Source organism: Eucalyptus grandis, chromosome 11, assembly GCF_016545825.1.
Source record: "Eucalyptus grandis isolate ANBG69807.140 chromosome 11, ASM1654582v1, whole genome shotgun sequence".
Lineage (NCBI taxonomy): Eukaryota > Viridiplantae > Streptophyta > Magnoliopsida > Myrtales > Myrtaceae > Eucalyptus > Eucalyptus grandis.
Window position 1 is genome coordinate 47,091,470 of NC_052622.1, and position 23,385 is coordinate 47,114,854.

A 23,385-nucleotide genomic window follows, 5' to 3' on the forward strand; every position below is an offset into this window, starting at 1 on the left:
TATGTCACACACAAGTTTTTGGTTCGGTCCTTCCAATCTTTAGACACAAAAACGAAAAAAGATAAATTTAAAAAGAAAGATCAAGAGTAAACTTTTTATTTTATTGTCTAATTACAAAGAAAGTACTCAATATTTTTCACCAAAAAAGAAAAAGAAAAAAGAAAGTACTCAATATTGCCAGGAAACTATGCTGTCAGTCTCGTTTTCTATGAATAGAGTTTGGATGCGAAGAAGTAAGAATTAGATTTAAACTTCCATCGAAATAGCCTAAAATTTACACAAACAATATATGAACGATTTTCCAACAGCATCATCATTTTCAACAAATTAATGAATTCTTGATTGCCAAAAGGAAAAAAAAAATGTTTTTCAACTTTGAGACGTCGTTTTACTCAAAGTTAAAGACATCTTCCTATCTGTGCCAATTCGAAAGGACGCCAGACATGACTAAGAATATCGAACCAAATCCTGTTATTGAAGGGTAATTTTACTAATTTGGCAAGTTACCATAAAAATGACGCGTTACATGTGTGGAAATAGCGTCTCCTTTAGCAAAAGACGAAAGAAATGCAAGAGAGAGAGAGAGAGAGAGAGAGAGAGAGAGAGAGAGACCGGAACTTCACGAATTTTTCATAAGTTTGACTTACATGATCATTAACCAACTCGGTCGCAATTTTCCCAATCTTACGAGTTAAAGAACTTCGACTTGCAAAAGCACAAGAATGCTCATCCAATTTTCAACAAAGCCCATTTAATTTCGAGCGAGTCTCCCTTGCCTCACAGATGGAGAGGGATGAGCGTATAATTTAACATCGTTGCCTTATATTAAGGCTATGTTTGTTTCACAAAACATTAATTATTTAGAAAACATTTTTCTCAAAATGACCACTTGTATCATTTGTAAAAATGAACGAAATACAGATTTTATCAATGTCCACGAAAATGTTAAGATATAAATATTTGTCGGTAATGAATAATTTTTTCATTGATTAATTATTTCAAGAGATATATATGATCATTTCTGGAAAAAAAAGTTTATCAGATCATTTTGTTTTCTACAAAACAAACGATGTATGAGTATGGTTAATGATGATAACCTGGAAAAAGATTATCCTTAAACAATAAGTATCGGATCTTTATACTTAATTAAAGCTGCAATTATATTTCGAAAAACGCAACCGCAAGCAAGCAAAAGATCCAGGCCAAGAACTCCATCTTGAGTTCTTGTTCCGTTCGTGTCGTCCCCGTCGATCAGTTCAAAGAACCTTAATTTCAACGTGCTCTTGCCTACCGCCGGCATTTTCCAAACAATCTAAAACAAGGTCCGCTCCTGCAACCTTAGGTTCTTCTTCACTAGCCGCATGTAATTTGGGGCTGAGACCATTCCACGACATCGATTTCAAAATTGACTTTCCAATCGTTTACGTCTCGTGCTCTCTCACCGCTTCACTCTATAACATAGCTTAACATAATCCCTTCCATGTATGCGTTATTTCCTCTTTCCACACGGCGTAAAGACATCTCGCCGAAATGAGAAACTCGTCTCCTTTCTCCTTCTTCCTCCTCCTCCTTCTCCTTTCTCACAAGGCCTCGTGCGATCCCCGCTGCGAGCCCATCAAAGCCAGCGATGTCGACCGGGTGCAGTTCGCCATGAACTTGGAGTTCCTGGAGGCCGAGTTCTTCCTGCGCGGCTCACTCGGCCAAGGGCTCGACAGCATTGCCCCATACCTGGCCCAGGGCGGTCCGCCGCCGGTCGGTGGGGCGAAGGCCGACCTTGACCCCATCACCCGTCGCATCATCGAAGAGTTTGGTTATCAAGAAGTTGGCCATCTCAGGTTGAGGTTCAGTCATTTTTTCGACATCATCAGTACAGTATCGGCCGGTGTATAATGATTTTGATGAACGTCGATCGACTTGCGCAGGGCTATCTACACGAGGGTCGGTGGAATCCGGAGGCCTCTGTTGAATCTAAGTGCCCAGAATTTCGAGACGCTATTCGACCGAGCCGTGGGTCGCCCGCTGCAACCTCCTTTCAATCCATACGGCAATACTGTGAACTATCTCTTGGCATCCTATGTTATCCCCTACGTGGGACTCGTAGGTTATGTCGGCACCATCCCATTCCTCGAAAGCTACAATTCCAAAAGCGTAAGACAATACTCTTTGGTTCTCTCTCCCTTCGATTTTCGACCAACTCCTGTGTGTTGTAACGTGTGTTCGTACAGCTAAAAGCTATCGCAAGTCCAATTTGGCAAAACTTAAGGAGAAAATTGTCCAATTTTTTTTAGAATCAATTACATTTCTACTAATTCAATTTCAAATGAATTTGATTTTGCCAATTATATCCTACACCTCTGCTGATGATCTGTAAGCAAATATACTTTTTACTCTTTAGATTTCATTTGAAAAATAATTTCAATTAGGGAAAAAAATTATTTTTTATATATTTTTATTTTTCAAGCTTTGGGGTTTGTCCAAGTGGCCACCCTTTCAACATGGAAGGGGATGTGGGGAGTTTGAATCCCCACCTTTTTGGGGTTGAGATGGGGACGATTTCGTTTTAGGAATGAGTTTTGACTTTTACGCCCTGCAAGGAGACAGGACAAAAGTCTGAGAGTGAGAGCTAGAGTAGGAATTGAGTAGAACCGACAAAAAAAAAATCAGTTTTGATTGGAAATTACTATTGTAAATACCGACCGTCCTACATGACATAATTGATAATCTTGACATAAATAATTTTCAATAATATTTCAAAAAAAAATTCGAAATTTTAATTGATTTTTTATTTTCCTTTTTCATTTTTATTTGTCTTTATCTTTTTCCCCTTCTTTCTCTAGTTAGTCACCAGCCTTAGTGTTTGGCCAAGGGTGGGAGCTGGTGAGGTTGACCTTGCCGGCCTTTGGCAAAGCTCACCCCCACTAGTCACTGGTGAGGGCAAGCCTCGCCTACCGACCTAGCAAGGGCGGGTGAGGCTCCCCTTAGGTTGGCCACACTACGTAGATCAAATGGCATCTATATCAACGATTTCTAGTCAAAATTGATTGGATGAACTTATTTCATAAAAAGTAAACTCAATTGATAAAATAAAAAATGTTTATAACTGAATTAATAAAAATATAGGTCTAAAACTTTGTGGATAATTTTCCTGAACTTTAGTGTCACATCAAATAATCTAATTTTCATTTCAACCTATGTACATAGTTGGTTGCATCGCTATTGGGCGTGGAGTCGGGCCAGGATGCGGTGTTGAGGACGCTGTTGTACGAACGAGCGGACGAGAAGGTCGAGCCTTACAACATGACCGTGGCCGAGTTCACCAGCCATCTGTCGAGGCTCAAGAATGAGCTCGCCATGTGTGGGCTGAAGGATGAGGGCATCATGGTGCCTAAGGAGCTTGGGGCTGAGAACCGGACCACAAGCAATGTGTTGTCGGCAGATGTGTACTCGGTGTCATACTCGCGGACCCCGCCGGAGATACTGAGGATAATCTATAACAGTGGCAGTGAATACAAGCCCGGCGGGTTCTACCCGGAAGGGGGAAACGGGCGTATAGCTCAAAGTTTCTTGAAGAAAGATTAGGGAGAATATGATGAATGCTTATAAAGAATAATGTAACATTGTCTTTCCTGTACTCATTACGTTAAACAGAAATGAATAGCTACCTTATCATATTTAATCAAGTCTAATTATTTGTGATAACCTCGTCATTGTCACTTCTAATCTCATGCTTATTTGCCTTCCAAAATGATAATAGGTAGAGTTTTTGTGTAGACATGTTACGTGACAGAAACCTACTTATACGGAAAAAAAAAAAAACTTTAGTCTGCGTAATATCACCTGAAGTCCATAATCTAATGTCTAATTAACCGCCATTAGGTTTAGTGTACGATCTAATGTCTAGTTGATCGCGTACTCTAATATATTATTAATTGAAATTAGATTTAAACGTTTTCTTCTCCAATTATTCCCTCCTTTGGGTTTTAGTAGTTTTAGAATAATCCTCCATACACAAGGGCAAATCATCTTAGGATTCAAGGAAATTGTCCAGTCGATCATAAACTTATTGTACGAATGCCAATTAATTCTCAAACTTTCCAATTTTATCAATTAAATCATAAATTTTCAGGCAAAATTCTAATGTGATCATTTGGCCAATTTCCGTCGGAAATCTCTTGCGTGGCAATGTGCCATGTGAGATGGCCAGAGAAGATTGGACCGTCACATTTGTGTTTTTGGCAAAAATTCACTTGAAAAAAAAATACTAAAATTCTGCTTAAAGGTTTATGATTAAATTGATAAAATTAAAGAGTTTGAAATTTAGGGCCCGTTCGTTTAGCGGAAAACAATTTTCGAGAAAATATTTTCTGGATTTTGCAGTGTTCAGGGGTGAAAAATAAGTGGTCAAAGAAAATATTTTCCAGTCAATAGAAAATCTTCTTCTAAAACTATGGAAAATAATTTCATCTTTTGAACAAAGTAAATCATTTTCCACCCTCATGTCATTGCATAGCCTTTTGTGTGAACACTTTTTTTCCCTTCATTCCTTACTCCAGAGCTGCCATTTTCGACCCTCTTTCTCCCAAAGCCTAGGATTTCTCATCTCGTCCTCCTCCTCCTTCGATGCCGACGACTAGCAGTGGCCGAGCACCGCCATTGTATGATGGTACTTGATCTCCGCCCTCACAAAGCCTAGGGTTTCTCATCTTGTCGTCTTCCTCCTTCGATGCTGACGACTAGTAGCGGGCCGAGCGCCCCCCTCGTTCGGTGGTACTCGATCTCCTCAACTGCTGCCTCCTCGCCCCCCTTGTCTGACTATGCTCAATCTCCAATTTTGCTGCCTCCTTGCCCCTCGTAGCACCAGTTGGCGGAGACGCAATTTCTCAGGAGTTATAGCCTCTATTTTGTTCCCCATAGGCATGATTTTTGAGGTGATCATTCTAAGTAGCTCTCATGTCAATAAATCAACCTCGTTATATACTTTGCCAGTCCTTCCTTCCTCCTTTCCTCCCTTTAGGTTTAGTGATGATTGACGAGTTCCAGATCGTGGCATTACTCGATCAAGCGGACCAATGCGCCACACGTCTTTGTTTACTTGATTACTTGAGTTTTTCGAATTAAGCGGTTGCAAGTGATCATTGTTTTTCTTGGTGGAATTTTGTACTGTTTATTAATAGAAGGATTAATTATGGTGGAATTGGAAGCATGACGTGGTTTTGGATGAGCTTGTTATATACTGATGGCATGCTCTTGTCTACGACTGATCTTGGAGTTTCTCTCCATCATAATGCACATCTATTTCTCTTGATACCTATTTTTAACATTTTATACTCGTGGTGTAGATATAGAATTGAGTAAATAAGTTTCTTATGATTATCAATGACCTAGTTATTTTGTTCACATAGAAACATGACTAAATGGATGCACGAGCATTTGCATACCCAATGTATTGAAAAGCAACTTCTGTTGTCCCATGCGTTTCTAGCTTTTCTAGTATTGACATTCTTGTATTTCACATGCATTTTGCGTTTCATAATCAATATGTTCTACATACTGAGAGAGCCTCATGTGAGTCGAGATTATGAGGGAGAGTTAGATATGAATCATGTATTATATGGTGATGATACTCATTATATAGATCAAATACGGATGTCCTTGAATGCATTTTAGAGCTTTGTAAGGTACTCGATGCAGGTAACTTGTTACGTTCTATAGTAAATGTTTCTATTATAGAGCAAGTTATGGTAATTTGCCATATCATTGGACATAATATGAGGTTTAGAGTCTTTGAGTGAAAGATTTCATAGATCAATAGACACCGTGCATACATATTTCAAAATCGTCTTGCAAGTGGTTTTGAAATTGTACAAATATGTGGTGAAAGAACCAAGTAATTCCACTCCTCCTGAGATAAGTAACAGTCGAAGGTTTTATCCATATTTTAAGGTATGAAATTTGAAAAAACAAGTCTTTATAAATTGCTTGAGAAGTTTCATTAGTATTTGGTTGGTAACTATATTGATTATTTTAGGATTGTGTTGGAGCAATAGATGGAACTCATGGACGCACATCAATTCCTCTTGAAATTCAAAGAAGATTTCGTGGTCGGAAGGATGAAACAATACAAAATGTATTAGTTGTTGTTACATTTGACTTGATATTTTATTATGTATTAGTTGGTTGGGAGGGCACTGCCCATGATTCACGTATTTTGTCTGATGCACTTTCAAAGCCGAATGGATTGAATATTCATAAAGATAAGAAAATGAAATTTACACACATTGTTTGAATTCGGATTAGTAACTTAGTAATAAACTCATTTATAACTCGTAAGAAAATATTATCTTGCCGATGCTTGTTATGGAATCCAAAATGGCATCCAAATGGCATCATCTCTCCCTATCGCGGTATTAGATACCATTTGAAAGAGTTCAGTGATTGTCCACCTGAAAATGAGAAGGAACTATTCAATCAACGCCATTCATCTCTAAGAATGACTATTGAAAGAGCATTTGGAGTTCTAAAGAAGTGTTTTTGAGTAGTGAATTTTAAAATTTTTTGGTCATTTGGAACATAAGTTGATGTTGTCTTAGCTTATTGTATTATTCACAATTTTATTATGGGAGTTGATCGCAATGGCTCTATCATGGAAAAGATAAATAGACAAATGGAGTCTCAAAGAGAATATTCAAGAATCCAATTTTCTCAAAGACAGGAAAAGGAGGAAAATGGGATATGGGCATAAAAAAAGGGATAAGATTGCACATGCAATAGAGATTAGTTATCAAAATATTAGAAGAAGTCCATAGTTTTCCTTTTGTTTCTTTTGAGTGCTTTATTTTGAACATATGATTTCCATTTCTTTAATGATAATCATCTTTAAATATTTACTATGTATCCCTCTTGATCATATTTTTTTCTTATTTTGTTGTTTAAAGTTGTTACGTAATTATCATGATGGGTAAAAGTAAGGCAAATGATGAGAAGGTCAAGCAATTTAGATGGTCAAAGCCTATGGAATGTGTTTTACTTGAAATTCTCGCTGATGAAACTAATAAAGGAAATAAGCCTTCGAGCACATTCAAACTCTCCTCAATTGCTCAAGTTGTCAATACAATAAATGAGAGATTTGGTGTTTGTTGTGAGCCCGACCATGTTGAAAACCATTTGAAGACAAAGCATTTGGAAGACAATTCAAACTCTATGGCAAGAGTGGATTCAATTGAGATGACATGTTGAAGATGGTCGTAGTTTGAAAAATATGAATTTGATCAATACGTGTAGGTAATTTTTTGGAAATATCGATGTTCAACTAAAAGGGTTAGGAAATTTTTTCTAGAGTTTGGAAATTCTTTCTTTAAAATTGATTCCATGAAATCACCCTTTGCTCCAAATGCATGTGTCCGAACAAATACACGCAGCACAATGCTAACATTTCCGAAAAATTACCAACACATATTGATCAAATTCTTTTTTCCCAACTATGACCATTTTCAACTTGTCATCCCAATTGAATCTACTCTTACTATAGAGTTTGAATTGTCTTTCAATTGCTTTTGACCATTTTCAAATGGTTCTCAACATAGTCGGGCTCACAACAAACACCAAACCACTCATTTATTGTATTGACAACTCGATCAATTGAAGAGGGTTTGAATGTGCTTAAAGGCTTGTTTCCTTTACTAGTTTCATTGGCGAGAATTCAAGTAGAGCACATTCCACAAGCTTTGACCATCTAAATTGCTTGACCTTCTTATCATTTGCCTTACTTTTATCCATCATGATAACTACGTAACGACTTTAACCAGTAGAGTAAGAAAAAATATGATGAAGAGGGACACGTAGTAAATATTTAAAGATGATCATCATTAAAGAAATTGAAACCATATGTTCAAAATAAAGTACTCAAAAGAAATTAACGGAAAATTATTGGCTTCTTCTAATATTCTGATAACTAATCTATATGCATGTGCAATCCTATCCCTTTCTGATGCCCATATCCTATTTTTCTCCTTTTCCTCTCTTTGAGAAAATTGGATTCTTGAGTTTTCTTTTTGAGATTCCATTTGTCAATTCATCTTTTCCATGATAGAGTCATTGGGATCAACTCCCATAATAAAATTGTGAATGATACAATAAGATAAGACAACATCAACTTGTGTTCCAAATGACCAAAAAGTTTCAAAATCCAATACTCGAAAATGCTCTTTTAGAACTCCAAATGCTCTTTCAATAGTAATTCTTAAAGATGAATGGCATTGATTGAATAGTTCATTCTCAATTTTAGGTAGACGATCACTAAACTCCTTCAAATGGTATCTAATACCGCAATAGGGAGAGATGATGCCATTTTGGATTCCATAACAAGCATTGGCAAGATAATATTTTCTTACGAGTTATAAATGAGTTTATTTCTAAGTTACTAATCTCCATTCAAATAATGTGTATAAATTCAATTTTCTTACCTTTAGGAATATTCAATTCATTCGGTTTTGAAAGTGCATCAAACAAATTATGTGAATCATGGGTAGTGCTCTCCCAACCAGCTAATACATAAGAAAATCTCAAGTCAAATGTAACAACATCTAAAACATTTTGTGTTGTTTCATCCTTTCGACCACGAAATTTTCTTTGAATTTCAAGAGGAATCGATGTATGTACATGAGTTCCATTTATTGCTCCAACATAATCCTAAAATAATCAATATAGTAACCAACTAAATACTAATGAAACTTCTCAACCAATTTATAAAGGTTTGTTTTTTCAAATTTCATACCTTAAAATATGGATAAAACCTTTGACTGTCAAGAGGAGTGGAATTACTTGATTTTTTCACCACATGTTTGTATAATTTCAAAATCATTTGCAACACAATTTTGAAATATCTATACACGGTGTCTATTGATCTATGAAATCTTTTTCCAATGACTCTAAACCTCACATTATGTCCATTGATATGGCAAAATACCATAACTTGCTCTCTAATAGAAACATTTGTTGTAAAATGCAACAAGTTACTTGCACCGAGTACCTTACAAAGCTCTAAAATTTGATCTATACAATGAGTATCATCACTATATAACACACGATTTATATATAACTCTCTTTCATAATCTCAATTCACATGAGGCTCTCTCAGTACGTTCTTCGAATGATCATAATCATCCATAACTAGTGTGATAATTATCATAATTGTTGTAGCCGCACCTGTTATCGCCACTCGAATTTTGTTATCATCCATCTATATTGGAACACACTGATCAGGAAACACAAAATGTACACGAAATACAAAAAAGGCAATACTAGAGGAGCCAGAAACACACGGGACAACAGAAGTTGCTTTTCAATACATTGGGTATGCAAATGCTCGTCCATCCATTCGGTCATGTTTCTATGTGAACAAGATAACTTAGTCATTGATAATCATAAGAAACTTCTTTGCTCAATTCCATATCTGTACACGAGCATACCATGTTAAAAATGGGTATCAAGAGAAATAGAGAGACATTATGACAAAGAGAAACTCCAAGATCTGTGGACAAGAGCATGCAATTAGCACTTAACAAGCTCACCCAAAACCACATCATGCTTCCAATTCCACCAAGCTTTAATAAATAGTACAAAATTCTGTTGAACACAAGCTCAACAATGATCACTTTGTAGCCCCTTAATTCAAAAACCTTATACTTGAAAATAGCTTCCGAAACTCACGTAATAAGACATCAAGCGCATCGATCCTCTTGATCGAGCAATGCTACAATTAGAAACTCGTCAATCATCACTAAACCCGAAGGGAGGAAGGGAGGAATGAAGGACTAGCAAAGTATATAACGAGATCGATTTACTGACATAAGAGCTAATTACAGTGATTACCTTAGAAATCGCATCTCCATAGGACAAAACAAAGGCCATAACCCCTCAGAAATCGCATCTTCGCCAGTAGGTGCTTCGAGGGGGCTGAGGAGGTGGCAGCGATAGAGATTGAGTATCGTCGGACAAGGGGGCAAGGAGGTGGAAGCGGTAGAGATCGAGCACTGCCGAACGAGGAGGGCACTTGACCACTGTTGGTTGTCGATATTGAAGGAGGAGGAGGAGGACAAGATGGGAAATCCTAGGCTTCGTGAGGGTGGAGATCGAATATTGTCGGACGAAGGGGGAGCTCGGCCGTTGCTCGTTGTTGACGTCGAAGGAGGAGGAGGACAAGATGAGAAACCCTGGGCTTCATGAGAAAGAGGGTGGAAAATGGCAGCTCTAGAGTAAGGAAAGAAGGAAAAAAAAAAGTGTTTATGCAAGAGGTTATGTAAGGACATGAGGGTGGAAAATGATTTCATTTTTTCAAAAGAGGAAATCATTTTTCACAGTTTTAGAAGGAGATATTCCATTGACTGGAAAATATTTTATTTGATCACTTATTTTCTGTCCTCCGAACACAGGAAAATCCAGAAAATGTTTTCTCAAAAGTTGTTTTCTACTGAATGAACAAACCCTTAGACAATCCTAGCTAAGAGCATACGCATCCATAGTCATTAGCTCATGTGCGTTATGTTTTAAAGGTATAGAATTAGCTATACCATAATTCATAACATAAATTATGAGTTGTATCTATAGAATTAGCTACAATGAGTCTATGCTACATATGAAGAATTACAAGGCAAGCATCATGCACCAGCAATTCCTTGGTCATGAAATAGCTTGTGCAATGCCTGGTGGGTTGACAATACCAAGTCAACCTTCATTCAATAGTTGTTCCACAGAATAATATGGCGAATAGCTTCCTTATATTAGATCATACCACGTCTAGCTTAGCTTGATTGTCTAGTCTATTGAGCAATACCACAAATTACTTTAGGCTCAACAACTAGTTTTGACTTGTCATGGCCTCATCAAGAAAGTGGGATCAGCTCCTAATCATTTTGTTTATAGAAGGCCAACCCGGCCTTTGGAGCTCCTAAGCATTATCATCTTCATATCCTAGAACTTCTAGCACCAACAATCTTGACACCACTTCTACAAACCAATTGTATTCATCCTTTCTACATCACTCGCTCTTCACTCGATAACTCCCAAGCTCCACCCACAAGGGTTCGCAAGTAATGGAGAATCACGGGGTCGTAATATTCTCCTGCTCTCAATTTTGCAATGTCCTTATCGCAAATTGTTCCGTCACTTCTTGTGTTTCCTTAATCATTGATGCGCCACTTTTCTTTCCTTGTTGAAAACGTGGCAGCAAATCTCTTCTTGAGACTTGCCAATTGATCTAGAAATGTTTTCCCTATTTGATAAGGAACCGGATCTTTCTTGTGCTTCCATTGCCAATTTAGAAGCTGGTCGAGAACTGTGCTTTGTCCAAGCACCCTTTTCTCCCTGCAATTCACTCTCCACCCTCGTAGGAATGGGAAGACCACGGGCTTTTCTTGACTCAATCCACTTATTGGAGGGATCCTATTCTGATACAATTTGTCATGGGCCAGCAATACCTTGGCTATGGAATAGCCTGTGTGACACTTGGTGAACAAATAACACTAGGCCAGCCTTCATTTTATAATTATTTTAGAGAATAATATTACGAATAGCTTCCTTATATCTCCACGCTCAGTTTAGCTTGCGCGTCTAATCTATCGAGTGAGATAATATATCACTTTAGGCTCGACAGCTAATTTTGGCTTGGCATGGCCTCAGTAAAAGAGCAGCATCGGCTTCCAATCAGTTTGTACACAAGAGACCAATCCCGCCTTGAAAGCTCTTAAGTAATATAATTTTGTTTATCCTAAACTCTTAGCACAAATCATCCCCACACCATTTTCATAGATTAGTTATGTTCATCTCCTATGCATTACTTGCTTTTCACTCAGTATCCCCTAAGCTCCACACACAATGATTCACGAGTACGGTAGAATCACAAACCATGACACAAGTGTGTATCATATATTAAAATCAATATGGATTGTCGTATTTGGTGGAATCCATATGGTCACATGAAACTCCATTTTAAATGGTCCGAAATGCTTTTTGTGTACATATAGAATAGTCGCCTACATGATATTATATGGAGAATCAATATTTTGAGAAGGGGAAAATTATCAAAAAAAGCTTATATTTATTGCACTTTTGCTACTTCAATCCTTAATTTTTTAATTGTGTCAAATGAATCATAAACATTTTTATGTTTTGTCAATTGCGTCCATCTGATCAATTTTGATTGGAAATTGCTAATATGGATGTCGGTTATCTTACGTAGTATAATCAATGTAAACATTGACATTTTCTGTTTATATATTTAATAATGTTTTCAATTTGTTTATGGATTTCTTTTTTCTATGTTTTTCTTTTGGATTTTTGGAGTGATGGTCGACAACCCTTGCAATTGGGTGAGATCGTCGCCCTTGCCCTGGCCCTTAATGGCCATAGCAAGGGCATTGGTTGCAGCCTCGCTCGAAAAAAAAAAAAAACTAGAAATATAAAAAATTTATTAAATAAAAAAAAAAGCCTCAGGTTAACGCCTGTCATATCATATAGGGCGGTTAGCAAGATCCACGTCGATAATAATGAAAATATTTTTAATTGGTTAATAACTTAAAGTGATACAAACGATTACTTTTAAAAAGATCAAATTTTTATTTTTCACGAAATAAATGACCCTTGCTCTATTTTAACTGAGATATTAAAAATTCAAAGACGAATATTTTTTGTACATAAACTGGAAATATAACAAAATCATGACATTTATCTTGGAGGTCCAACCGAACACCGCGAGAGAGAGAGAGAGAGAGAGAGAGGGAGAGAGCGAGGATGCTTCAGCTTCCCTCCCGCTTGATGAAGTCCCTTTCTCTCTCTACTGCTCCGGCCACCGCCGCGCTTCAAGAACTCGCCGCCGCTCACTCCCCCGGTCTCTCTCTCTCTCTCTCTCTCTCTCTCTCTCTCTCTAGTGGCTTTGCTTGTCATTCCTCCGGTGGACTTGTTGGCAACGAGCTAAGTCAAATTACGTACCCTTCGAATTCCTGCTCGTTGTAATGCTGTCCCTTTATCTTGTTTCGTTAGATAGGCGTCGCGAGGGTCGTGCTCAAGAAGGGGAAGACCCAGTTGTTCAAGGACGGCAGCCCCATGGTGTACAGCGGCGCCGTCGACCGGATAGTCGGCCGGCCGCCGCCGAGGACCGGGGACGTCGTGCTTGTGGCCGATGGGGCGGAGAAGCCGATTGGGTGGGGCTTGTACAACTCGGTTTCCATGTTCAGCGTCAGGCTGATGCAGCTAGAAGAGGAGACAACTGGGTACGGTTAACTGTACTCTCTACCAATGGCTTTTTCTTCATTTTGGCATTGGCATCTCCCGCGGCTGGCAATTTCTTTAAAGAGTCTAATCCTTGTGACAGGAATCCTTCATGTGCATTGAATGTGGAGAAGTTGCTCGAAGAACGAATCGAGGCGGCTGTGAAGCTGCGCAAGAGTTTGGGGTTGCCTTCTGTTAGGACAAATGCATATCGTCTGATCAATAGCGAAGGGGATAGGTAAGGTTTAGATGAATTTTTTTTTTTTTTTTTTTGAATGTGTCATTTTCACGACTGTGATTGATTTGTGAACTGAGAAATGGTTTGGCGATAAATTGGTTAAAATGAAGAAATTGGTCATGTCCATGTGGAACATTGCTTATCGACAGTATATGGCCAGAGGAATCACCCAGGAATATTTTCCAGTCTCCAAGTGGTATCCGTGGTAACTCATATTAGGCATGCAGATGCGCTGCTAAGTTGAGCATTCATAGGCACTATCATTAAATCTTGTGAATAAACTTAATGTTCTTTAAATCATCAAATGTCCTTCCCTTATGTCCTAATTTTGGCTTGGAAGCATTGCCTTTTCATTTTTATTCTAATTTTTACTTGGTCATATACTTGGTACTGTGTTTTTCTTCCTTAATAAAAGTGGTATTGCCTGCATTTAGGTTGTCAGGTTTGATCGTCGATGTATTTGGAGATTTAGCTGTGGTAGCATCATCTGCTGCTTGGGTTGAGAAGTACAAGACAGAAATAGAGGCTTGCATTAGTAAAATCAGTGCCATAAATCACATAAGCTGGAGACCATCCATTGAAATGTTAAAAGAGGAAGGGCTGGATGTATCCAAATTGCAGGAGATGCAGCCTTCTACTTGTCCTAAAAGAACCAAGGTACAGGACAGTTGACAGACTTTCTGTTTTGTTGGTTAGAAGTTTTCACTTCTGTTTTTAACCTTTTTCATCTATATTAAGATTTGCTTAAGTGAAAATTTTATGTACATATGTATCTTGTTGTCAATAAGTTCTTAGAACCACATGCTATCTAATTCTCTGTGCCACTGGAGGATCTAAGACTATACCTCTCCCAATAGGATGCAATTTCTTAGAGATGCTTAGAAAATTTGGGAGGCTGCCTCAAAACTTGTTGGGCCTGAAAATGCCCTTAGGGTGGAACAAATGAAGAATGGACCTTTTCTTGCTCCTTTCGTTATAGCTGTAAGAGGTGTGTCTTGGAAAGTGCTCTAGATGGAAGGATGACTAATGGCCAAAAGTGACATGCTGGGTATATTTTCTTGCCCACTCTAACAAAAGTTCTATCCGCATATTGTCATCTGATGTCTTCCTTTGTCATGGGTCATCCTAGGTTCTTGAGAATGGCATTGCTTATGTCATCTCACTCGATGGCCAGAAGACAGGATTTTATGCTGATCAACGTGAGAACCGTCAGTTTATATCCACGGTGTGTGATGGACGGAGAGTTCTTGACCTATGCTGCTACAGTGGTGGATTTTCCCTAAATGCAGTCAGGGGAGGTGCAGTTGAAGTTTTGGGTATGGCTTAACTGTGCATTCTTTTACTCTTTGTTCCTGACAATGCCATCATAACCTTAACATTTTGCTTCCATGTGAAGATTGCATGCAAATGTCTTGCCATCCTTGGAACAAATATAAGTGATTCAGAGTTATCAGGAATTTTGTTTCTCATATAGCTGTACGAGTGATGAAAATTGACTTTACTAAGTACCAACATTTGCATAATAGTTTTTACCAAAAAAAAAAAAAAAACATTTGCATAATAGTTCTTTACCGTAAACCCCAAGTGAAAAAAAAAAAACATTTGAACCCATAATAGAGTCTTTTCTAACACAGTTCTTTCCAAATAGCTTCCATAATCTGTCAGTTTGGACCTTTGTTCAAAGCATGTCAGCTAGAACAATATAAACCATTGGATTCATTCTGTGAGAACTTTGCATCAAGTCATTTAGAGCCTTAGCTCGTGGTGGGGGAGAGAGAACTAGTCTTGTCAGGGTTAAGACTGAGGGCACACCTTGCTGACTGGTAGTTATTAGAAGAAGTTACTGGTCTCACATCCTTCATGGCTAGCCCTTGGGTAAACATCTGATGGAGCTGGTGGTAGGAGATCAACTTATGGTGCTACTAATGGATTCTTCATTAGTAAGAAATAACTTCAGAGTGCTGCTCATGAAGGGCTGAATGGTTTGATGGGAATGAAGACTTCACTAAAAGAACTAAAAATCATTCACTGTAGGGAAGGTGGATCTAATGAAGCTCGAGGAAAGCTTAGGATCCTCCCTCCATCCCCGACTTGGGGGTAGTCAATGCGATGTGAGATGTAGTAAAGGGCTGGGAGTCCCTTGATCATACCTAACAAAGGAGGACAAGTCGCCTATCATCTGGGGTGAGTACTCTTTAGACAAATCATCACACCTGCAAGTAGTAGCTGCCTTTCATATCAGGGCATGCAATCTTCCGATTGTTGAATTATAAATTAAATGGAATTGAAGTAGTCTGTGTAGTTGACTCTTTCTCTTGTCAACCTGATTTGTGATCTAAGTTTCGGCTTGGGTTTTTAGCAAAAGGACTTCCTTTTGAATCATTGTGAACCATAAAGAAAGGAAATGGAGATTCCATTGAACTAACTATCATATTTTTTCTAATTATAATGATGTGAGTTGACTTAAGTATTTCCAATGGTTAGTTGAAGTGGCCCAGATTTTGCTTTACAATGAGGGTATGCTGATGAACCTTTTACAGATTTTGCTGATGAACCTTTTACAGATAGTTTAATATTATCCATATCGTTTCAGGTATTGATACGTCATTGCCTGCTTTGGAGCTTGCTCGAGAAAATATTGCTCTTAATAGATTGGATCCAGCTAGGATATCTTTTTTAAAAGAAGATGCAACTGTATTCATGAAGAGTGCTTTATTAAGAAACGAGTCATGGGACATAGTCATACTTGACCCTCCAAAGTTAGCTCCAAAGAGGAAGGTACCGAGTTACTGTTCATAGTTAAATGTGAAATTGTTCTGGTAATTGTAGATGCTGATTGATTGCTATTGTCATCTTGGTTCTGTATTTTCTCTACCAATAACTTTCACAAACATGACACTACTCTTCCAGGTTGTACTGGATTATTAATGGTGGTTCTATACTTTCAATGCTTAGATATAATGATTCGTCAACAAGTTACAGATGCCCATAAATCTGGGCTCTGCAGACTATTAATCTGGCAATTTTATTGTTGGTGGCACGAAAATTAGCTTTGAGAGCTTTGCGAACTTTTGCTTGTGAAAATTTACATCAGCTTCTGTTCTTTGGTATTGTGAGCAGAGCGGCTCATCTCTTGGTATCATTTTTCAGGCTCTAAAAAGTGCATTGGGCATGTATAGAAATTTGAACTCACTGGCAATGAGATTGACCAAGAAAGGTGGACTACTTATGACTTGTTCATGTTCTGGAGCTATGACACAGAGTGGGATGTTCATAAAGACACTTCAGGCAAGTATATCACCAGTTCATGTCATATCTGCTATGTAATTATGTCCCTGTTGCTTGTGCATTTTACTGTAAACCATTAGAGATGTAGCTAGTCATGATAGGATCTCACCAAGCGAGAGCTCTTATGATAATGGGACACTACTCTGGTGAGAAGCAGCAGCACAAGGTGTTCAGAATTGAGATGAAAAACCAACTGAACCACAAGATAAGGAAACTTTCAACCAGAATGGTATTGACTGAATCATGTTGAACTGGAAAAATAGAGCCAGAGAAAATTGGGGCTTAGATGCATCCTTTCTTCTACAGTTTTAAGAAATCATTCAGCTCTCTTAATCGGGCATGAGATCAACTGCATTTCTTGCTGATCAGGCCCCAGAGAGTTGTATTTGCTTGCCAGCATATGATGTCAATACATACACTGCATGTTTCAGAAGCTTTGCCTGTTAAGCTGCCTCACATTCTTAAAGGTTTTTATTAGATCCCTTAGATGTTAAGTTTCTTTTTTGATTGGTATCCCTGACATTCAGGGCGCAGCATCTGCAGCTGGGAGAAGAGCCACAATTCTGAGACAGAGCGGAGCAGCATGTGATCACCCTATTGACCCATCCTACCCTGAAGGCGAATACCTGTCCAATATTTTATTAAGAGTATTTTGAAAAATCATAAACAGTATTTGCACACTGGATTAAATATCCGGCGCAATTTATTGCCATTCATCTTGCTGAAAAGTTTTGGACTTACTGGCACTTTCCCATTCACTAATCCAACCCCACACTTATAGATGGCCGAGGCACTCCTATGTTACAGTGCTTTCTTCCTGCTTGAGTACATAGCATATTATCCCCCATTAGCTTCTATATTCAGTTAGTCCTTGCTCAACAAAATGCTCTTGCAAGAAATGATGATCTTCGACACTCAAAGCCGTAGTCCTAAGGTTAAACAATCTCCTGAGCAGAGTGATTCGGTGGCAATCGAGATTCTTTTACCCTCATATTGGTCCGAACTGGTTGGCTACCACAGGCTTCTTTCTGCCATTGCAATCGTTACATGTGCAGTGTCAACTGCTGTTACCATTTCAGCAGAAGCAAATAGTTGTCCCCTGGATTAGAATGGAGTACACACTATAGGAGGACATGGAATTCAGTCCTAGGACACCATGGATTTGATAGCTTATATTGTGTGTAGATGTACCTGTATCGAGAAAAATAAAGCAGGACGAAAGCTTATATTCTTGAGGTTGCATCTCATGTCTACTTGATTGATCGTTCAAGAGGGAGTTGGCTCCTACAATCTTAGGACCTACAAAGAGGTCCACTTCTGAACTCCTCGCAAATGGTTCGACTCCCTTGAGGCAAGGAACGAACCTCATCGCAATCAGAAGGGTTAGAGGAGAATTTACAGGTGGGGGGCGTCTGTCAAATGTTTACTCAAGTACAAAGATGTTCCATCTGTGATGCGAAACTGACCCTATTTTTTTCTGCGAAATGTTTTCGATCTTCCGTCCTAAGTTTTCTTCGGTAAGCATAAAGCTCTTGTTCCTTCACATAGTTGTCTCCGTTTCATCACGCCCATAAACAGTGAGACTTTCCGCTTAAACTTTCCTCCTTGATCTAGCTCTCGAGTCCATCCTGCGTTTCCTTCGAAAATGTCCTGCAATGAAAAGACCGTTCGCATCTGCATGTCGGGGCACTCTCGGACGCATTTTCTTCCAATTACATGCACCTTTTGCTGATATCAAAAGAAAATCGTGCACTTAGTCATGTGATGAAATTTCAAAATGTGGGTCACTCCTCAACTTGAAACAAAGGCTTTGCCGAATTTTCTGGGACTCGCCGTTACTAGAGCAGATCCTCCTTTATCATGTATTCTCGAATAGCCATGGTGGTCATTGTACCTTTCACGCTCCATCGATGTTTCGATGCTCATTTCGTGCTAATGGACATCTCGTCGATAGTACAGGAATATCAACATGTGATCTCTTTTAACAGAGCCAACAATTTCTTGATTCCTAGCCATGTCAACGAGGAAAGACCCAGAACTTTGGGTAGAGACTCGCAGAGCTTATCCAGAGGCAATGTTCTCACTCCAGAATTTGTTCGGCTATATATATGAAACACCCTCCAATTTGTCTGAAGGCCAAAACACTTCATGAGATTGACTACAATAGATGCATATACACGCTGATCAAACATGTTCTTGTCTCTAAAAGGGCAATTTTTAAGAGAAAGCGAGAATTTCCTATTGCAAAGCAAACTTAATCAACTCCACTTTTGACATCAAGATGATCCATTTTGACATCAACATGAGAGCATTGAGGTCCTACGTTACTACTTCATGAATATTGAATTATTGCTCCATTGAGGATTTGGACTCATTGCATCGCCAAGTCACGTACTTTCAAGTTCCTACTCAATTTCAAGGTCTCCAGGTTGGATCTCTAGGGCTGAAAAAAGAGGCCTCCACATTACCATCAAGCAACTCGAGGGCAGCACTGGACTTTATGCACCTAGGAGTCTTGTACTGATTAATGGACCCTCCTTGGCTTATGAAGAAGTCCATCAATAACTCAAACGTCCCAGGATTCACGACCCTAATCTCGAGCGGCCCAACCGATCTGTCATTGGTGCGGCACCGCCTGTAGACGTAGTCCAGCTTTCTTCCACGACGATGCAGCACTCCTCAAGCACGCGACCATCGAGGGCCAGCTTGTTTGCCCCTGAATTGTTTGACGATGCCGACGGCGGCGACCTGGGATGATGCTTGATTTCCCAGTAGAGGACATAGTGCCCTGGGACGGATGAAGTGTCCACTCGGCTTGTGTACTCCACAAGGAAGGCGTCGAGGGGCTCTAGCAGTTTTTTACCCGCTGTGATGCTCTTGTGGAGATCTTCCTCATTCGTCTTGTCATTGTCGATGCTGAGGACGACATTCCTCCGGCAAATGAATCGGAATTGTGGTGCGCGATTGTGAAAGCCTGTTACCTGGAGCACATCTCCAATCCGATACCGGTAGAGCCCTGGAAATTGACATTTACAACACATATAAAGGCTAAAGCGCCATCGTCATAATCTTGATGGCGTGATTTTTTAGTGTTTTGGATAATTAATTACAGGAAACATGAGGAGAGGAGAGGGATTAAAGTAATAATTAACTGGAAAAATTATACATAAATAGGAACAAGCGAAATGAACTTTGAAATCATTTGATTTGTCCAATGTACTTTCATTGAGCTATGGAGTGAAAAGAAGAGAATTCCATGCATACTAGTCCTCCTCCTTCCACCCACTTCAAGCAAACATTAGAAACCGGAGAAATAAAAATAGCTTTTCCGGGATTGACACTAAAGAAAGAAGGGTATTGTTGTGCATCGTAACAAGGTTTTTTTTTCCTATTGATAAGGGTGCATGTCTTTACTAATTTATTAAGAACCAATTTTATTCCGAATTAAAGGACCAAAGAAAATTTCAAAAATCATCTCCACTTTTCATTCCGGTATAAATTTGCATCTCGAGTTTTGAAAATTCACAGATTCATCGAAAACACCACTCGCCCTGTCCCCTGTCTCTCTCACCCCAGCTCTCTCTCAGCTCTAGGCTCCCACCATCGAAGCCACAGTGCTACCATCGATCCCGACCGATGCCGTGCCCCGCCCTTTTTTTCTTTCTCCCTTTCTCCCTCCTTGACCATGATCGGGCTCGACTAAGGGTCGAGCTCTACCAACATCGAGCTTAGTCGAGCTTGACAAATCTGGGTCAAACTCGATAGATTTGAGTCAAGCTCGATGCAAACGGAGCCTAATCGGATCCGGGTCAAGCTCAAGCTATCGTAGTCGATGATGGGTCGCAACTTAGCTAGGGTGGCGGTTGGTGGCACGATACAAGTTGGCGGCAGTAGGAGGAGAGGGGCTGAGCAGTGGGTGGGTGGTTGGTTGGGTTTTGGGTAGAAAGTGTTTTTCCATTGCGGGTGGATTTGAAATGCCGGGAGAGACGAAATCGGAAGGAAAATGGCAAATTCATAATAGGACCATTGATTCAACTTGAGATGCTAATTGTAGGTTCCCAAAACTCAAGATGCAAATTGATATGAAAAATAAAATGCAAGAAAGACTTTCCGATATTTTCCAAGTGTACCTATCTTATTTCCACCTTAGCAGTATCAAAAGTTCGAGGAAGCTGACAGAAAACAAAGGAATGTGACATTGATTAGAGATTAATGATTAGAGATTAACTGTTTAGTAATGCTAGAGAATAAAGATGAAAGATGGAATTCCTAGTGATTGATGACACTATATCCTTTTGCATGACTAGAGTGCATTAATCTTCGACAAAAGGATAGTGACTCAACATCATGACGAAGTGACATCATATTCTTAGAAGATAAACACGACATGATCCTACAAACATGGGACTTAAAGTAAAACAGATTATGCTCACCAGCAAATGTAGTGACCACGAGCTCGTAATAGCACCCGACCCGGACATTGACCAAGTCCACGAGCCTGCGACCGGACACTTCCTCGTCCTCGTCGATTTCCATCACCAGCGTCCCGTTCCCTCCCAGGGGTATGAACTCGAAGTAGCCCATGTTGGGCAGCAGTGTGAACGCGACGTCGTGTGGGTCGCACAGCGGCCTCAGGTTGACCCCGAAGTAGCACTCCGACGAGGCGTACATTGTGCACACCGGCGGCAGCTTCCCCTCACTGTAGTACTCGAGGGCCGGTATGTACTGCGCCATCGACCCTGTCACGACGGCCTCAATGTACTTCGCCCTTGGCCAAAGCCGGCACAATATCCCCTTCCACGATGGAGAGCTGCAGAGTTCCTGGATCTCAGCCGCGAGGGTGGGGTTCGGTGGCAGTAGTATGCTCGACATGGAGGATCGGCACTCGGGATCAGTGATGAAGGGGTCTAGGCAGCCGACGGCTATGTCGTCGCACATGCGGCCCCAGTTGCGCTCGAGGAACGATATGGCACGAAGGAACGCGGAAGCAAAGACCGCGCCGAGCCGCAGGACCTGGTGCCGGTGGACAAGACCTGACAGGAGCTGGCAATACATGCTCTGCTCGCCGTCGTCACACAGGATGGCTGCATATGGGCTCGTGCAGTCATTGTACGCATCGGGGGCCCGGAACTTGAAGCGCTTGCTCTTGTAGTAGCTCGTCAGCACGGACCGGGCAGGCAAGCCGCATGGGGTGGACCTTTCTGCCTTGACGAAGTACAAGTACATGGCCTTGCCCTCGTCGAGCCCCGTAAGATACCTAAAATTTGAATTTCCATGTCATGTATGCAAGGCAAGAATATTAAGCATATGTCGAAGGATTATTGTTTTCTTCACAGGCAGTATCAAGATAAGAGATACTTTTACACCTGCTGGATAACTACGATAATTAGGTAATTATTTGTACTGTTCAACTTGAAGAACAAAGAAAGAGAGCAGGGAAAAGGAAAATCAGATTGATTAACTGGCTCATAATGGGCATGATGAGATTATAAAGAAAGGTTCTTCGGTCAATGTCCTCCTCAATCGATGGCATCATCTTGGGCTCTCCAGCAGAAGTCCCCGAGCTACAAATTACACAACGACATTCTTTAATCACTAGTTAGCTCAAAACCAATAACTTAAATCAGAGAAAAAATGAGTAAATAGAGCTGAGACATATACTAGAGAGAGACCTGCATAACATTTCAGTGATGGGTTTTCCTGTAATCAGAGACGAATCTTCACCATGAGCAATTCTTTCAATGTAAGGTTGAATGGCCTTGTAAGTGATCACGGGGACCAGTTTCTTGAACTCGCAAGCGTCCAGGGCTGACCCTCTCGAGTACTTGCTCAAGTACTCGGTTTTCTGGTTTTGCACTAAGATCTCCTTCAGGATGTTTTGCTGGACAATGTCAGCCTCAGATGTGAGCCTCTCTATCTCTTTCAGTGCAGCCTCTCCTTTGTACTCCAGTTTCTTGCCATCCATTTTCTTGTGTAAACAGAAAAGGCGTGGAGAGAGCAAAACAAATAGTGATATATGGAGGAAAAGATGCAACTGAGGTAGTTCACTCTCGTTGAATAGTTGTGGAGAGCAACGCTCTATATATAGTGAGAAAAAGGTTCATATCCTTTCGAATAATACTAGATTATACAAAAACCAATCCACAAAATCCGATGTGACAGGCTCTCGTTGGGTATTGAGAATACGACCGGCATATTTAAATGCTTGCTTAAAATCTCTCGCACTACTTAACATATAAATCTTGTAGATGATGTTCCAGTATACTTATTTTTTTCATAATGATCTTGGGTTGGATTTTACGTCCTTTTGCTTGTCGCCTCCTGCACATTAGAGTCACCAAGTTGGAGCGATACGTGGCTGCTGACATCACTTCCACACTGAGAGGCCTAGAGGACAAAACTGGTCGGAAACACAGATGCCCTTATGCAGCCAAAGGTTGCTCGTATGCGTTTGACGCAATAATTTTGTTGATTATCAGATCAAATGTACTGTGCAGAGGAATTCACAAAGAAATTTTTTTCTTCCAAAGTGAATTATTATTTGTGTATGTTTAACGTACAGAATGTATGTACATGAGCTTATATGGCAGAATATC

General features: G+C 39.8%; 3 protein-coding genes across 4 annotated transcripts; 2 read left to right on the plus strand and 1 right to left on the minus strand.

Moving 5' to 3' along the window:
- Positions 1–1,372: 1,372 nt before the first annotated feature.
- Positions 1,373–3,676, plus strand: LOC104427969 (desiccation-related protein PCC13-62). Its single transcript, XM_010040973.3, has 3 exons — positions 1,373–1,835; positions 1,923–2,148; positions 3,202–3,676. Exons 1-3 carry the CDS (start codon positions 1,531–1,533, stop codon positions 3,577–3,579), a joined length of 909 nt encoding a protein of 302 aa, XP_010039275.2. The 5' UTR covers positions 1,373–1,530; the 3' UTR covers positions 3,580–3,676.
- Positions 3,677–12,739: 9,063 nt separating this feature from the next.
- LOC104426743 (ribosomal RNA large subunit methyltransferase I) lies at positions 12,740–17,611 on the plus strand. Of its 2 annotated transcripts, none has more exons than XM_010039891.3 (8): positions 12,740–12,883; positions 13,040–13,265; positions 13,367–13,501; positions 13,936–14,158; positions 14,631–14,817; positions 16,095–16,279; positions 16,652–16,789; positions 17,317–17,611. In XM_010039891.3, exons 1-8 carry the CDS (start codon positions 12,787–12,789, stop codon positions 17,443–17,445), a joined length of 1,320 nt encoding a protein of 439 aa, XP_010038193.3. In that variant the 5' UTR covers positions 12,740–12,786; the 3' UTR covers positions 17,446–17,611. The 2 variants fall into 2 exon arrangements, with proteins under 2 accessions (XP_010038193.3, XP_010038194.3); XM_010039892.3 differs by having other exon boundaries at positions 12,746–12,883; positions 13,036–13,265.
- A 1,417-nt stretch (positions 17,612–19,028) lies between these two features.
- LOC104426744 (putative indole-3-acetic acid-amido synthetase GH3.9) lies at positions 19,029–22,829 on the minus strand. Its single transcript, XM_010039893.3, is given in 5 exon segments — positions 19,029–19,443; positions 19,446–19,805; positions 21,223–22,046; positions 22,252–22,353; positions 22,462–22,829. Coding segments are annotated over 5 exon segments (1,818 nt in total). The 5' UTR covers positions 22,755–22,829; the 3' UTR covers positions 19,029–19,204.
- Between the last annotated feature and the right edge of the window lie 556 nt (positions 22,830–23,385).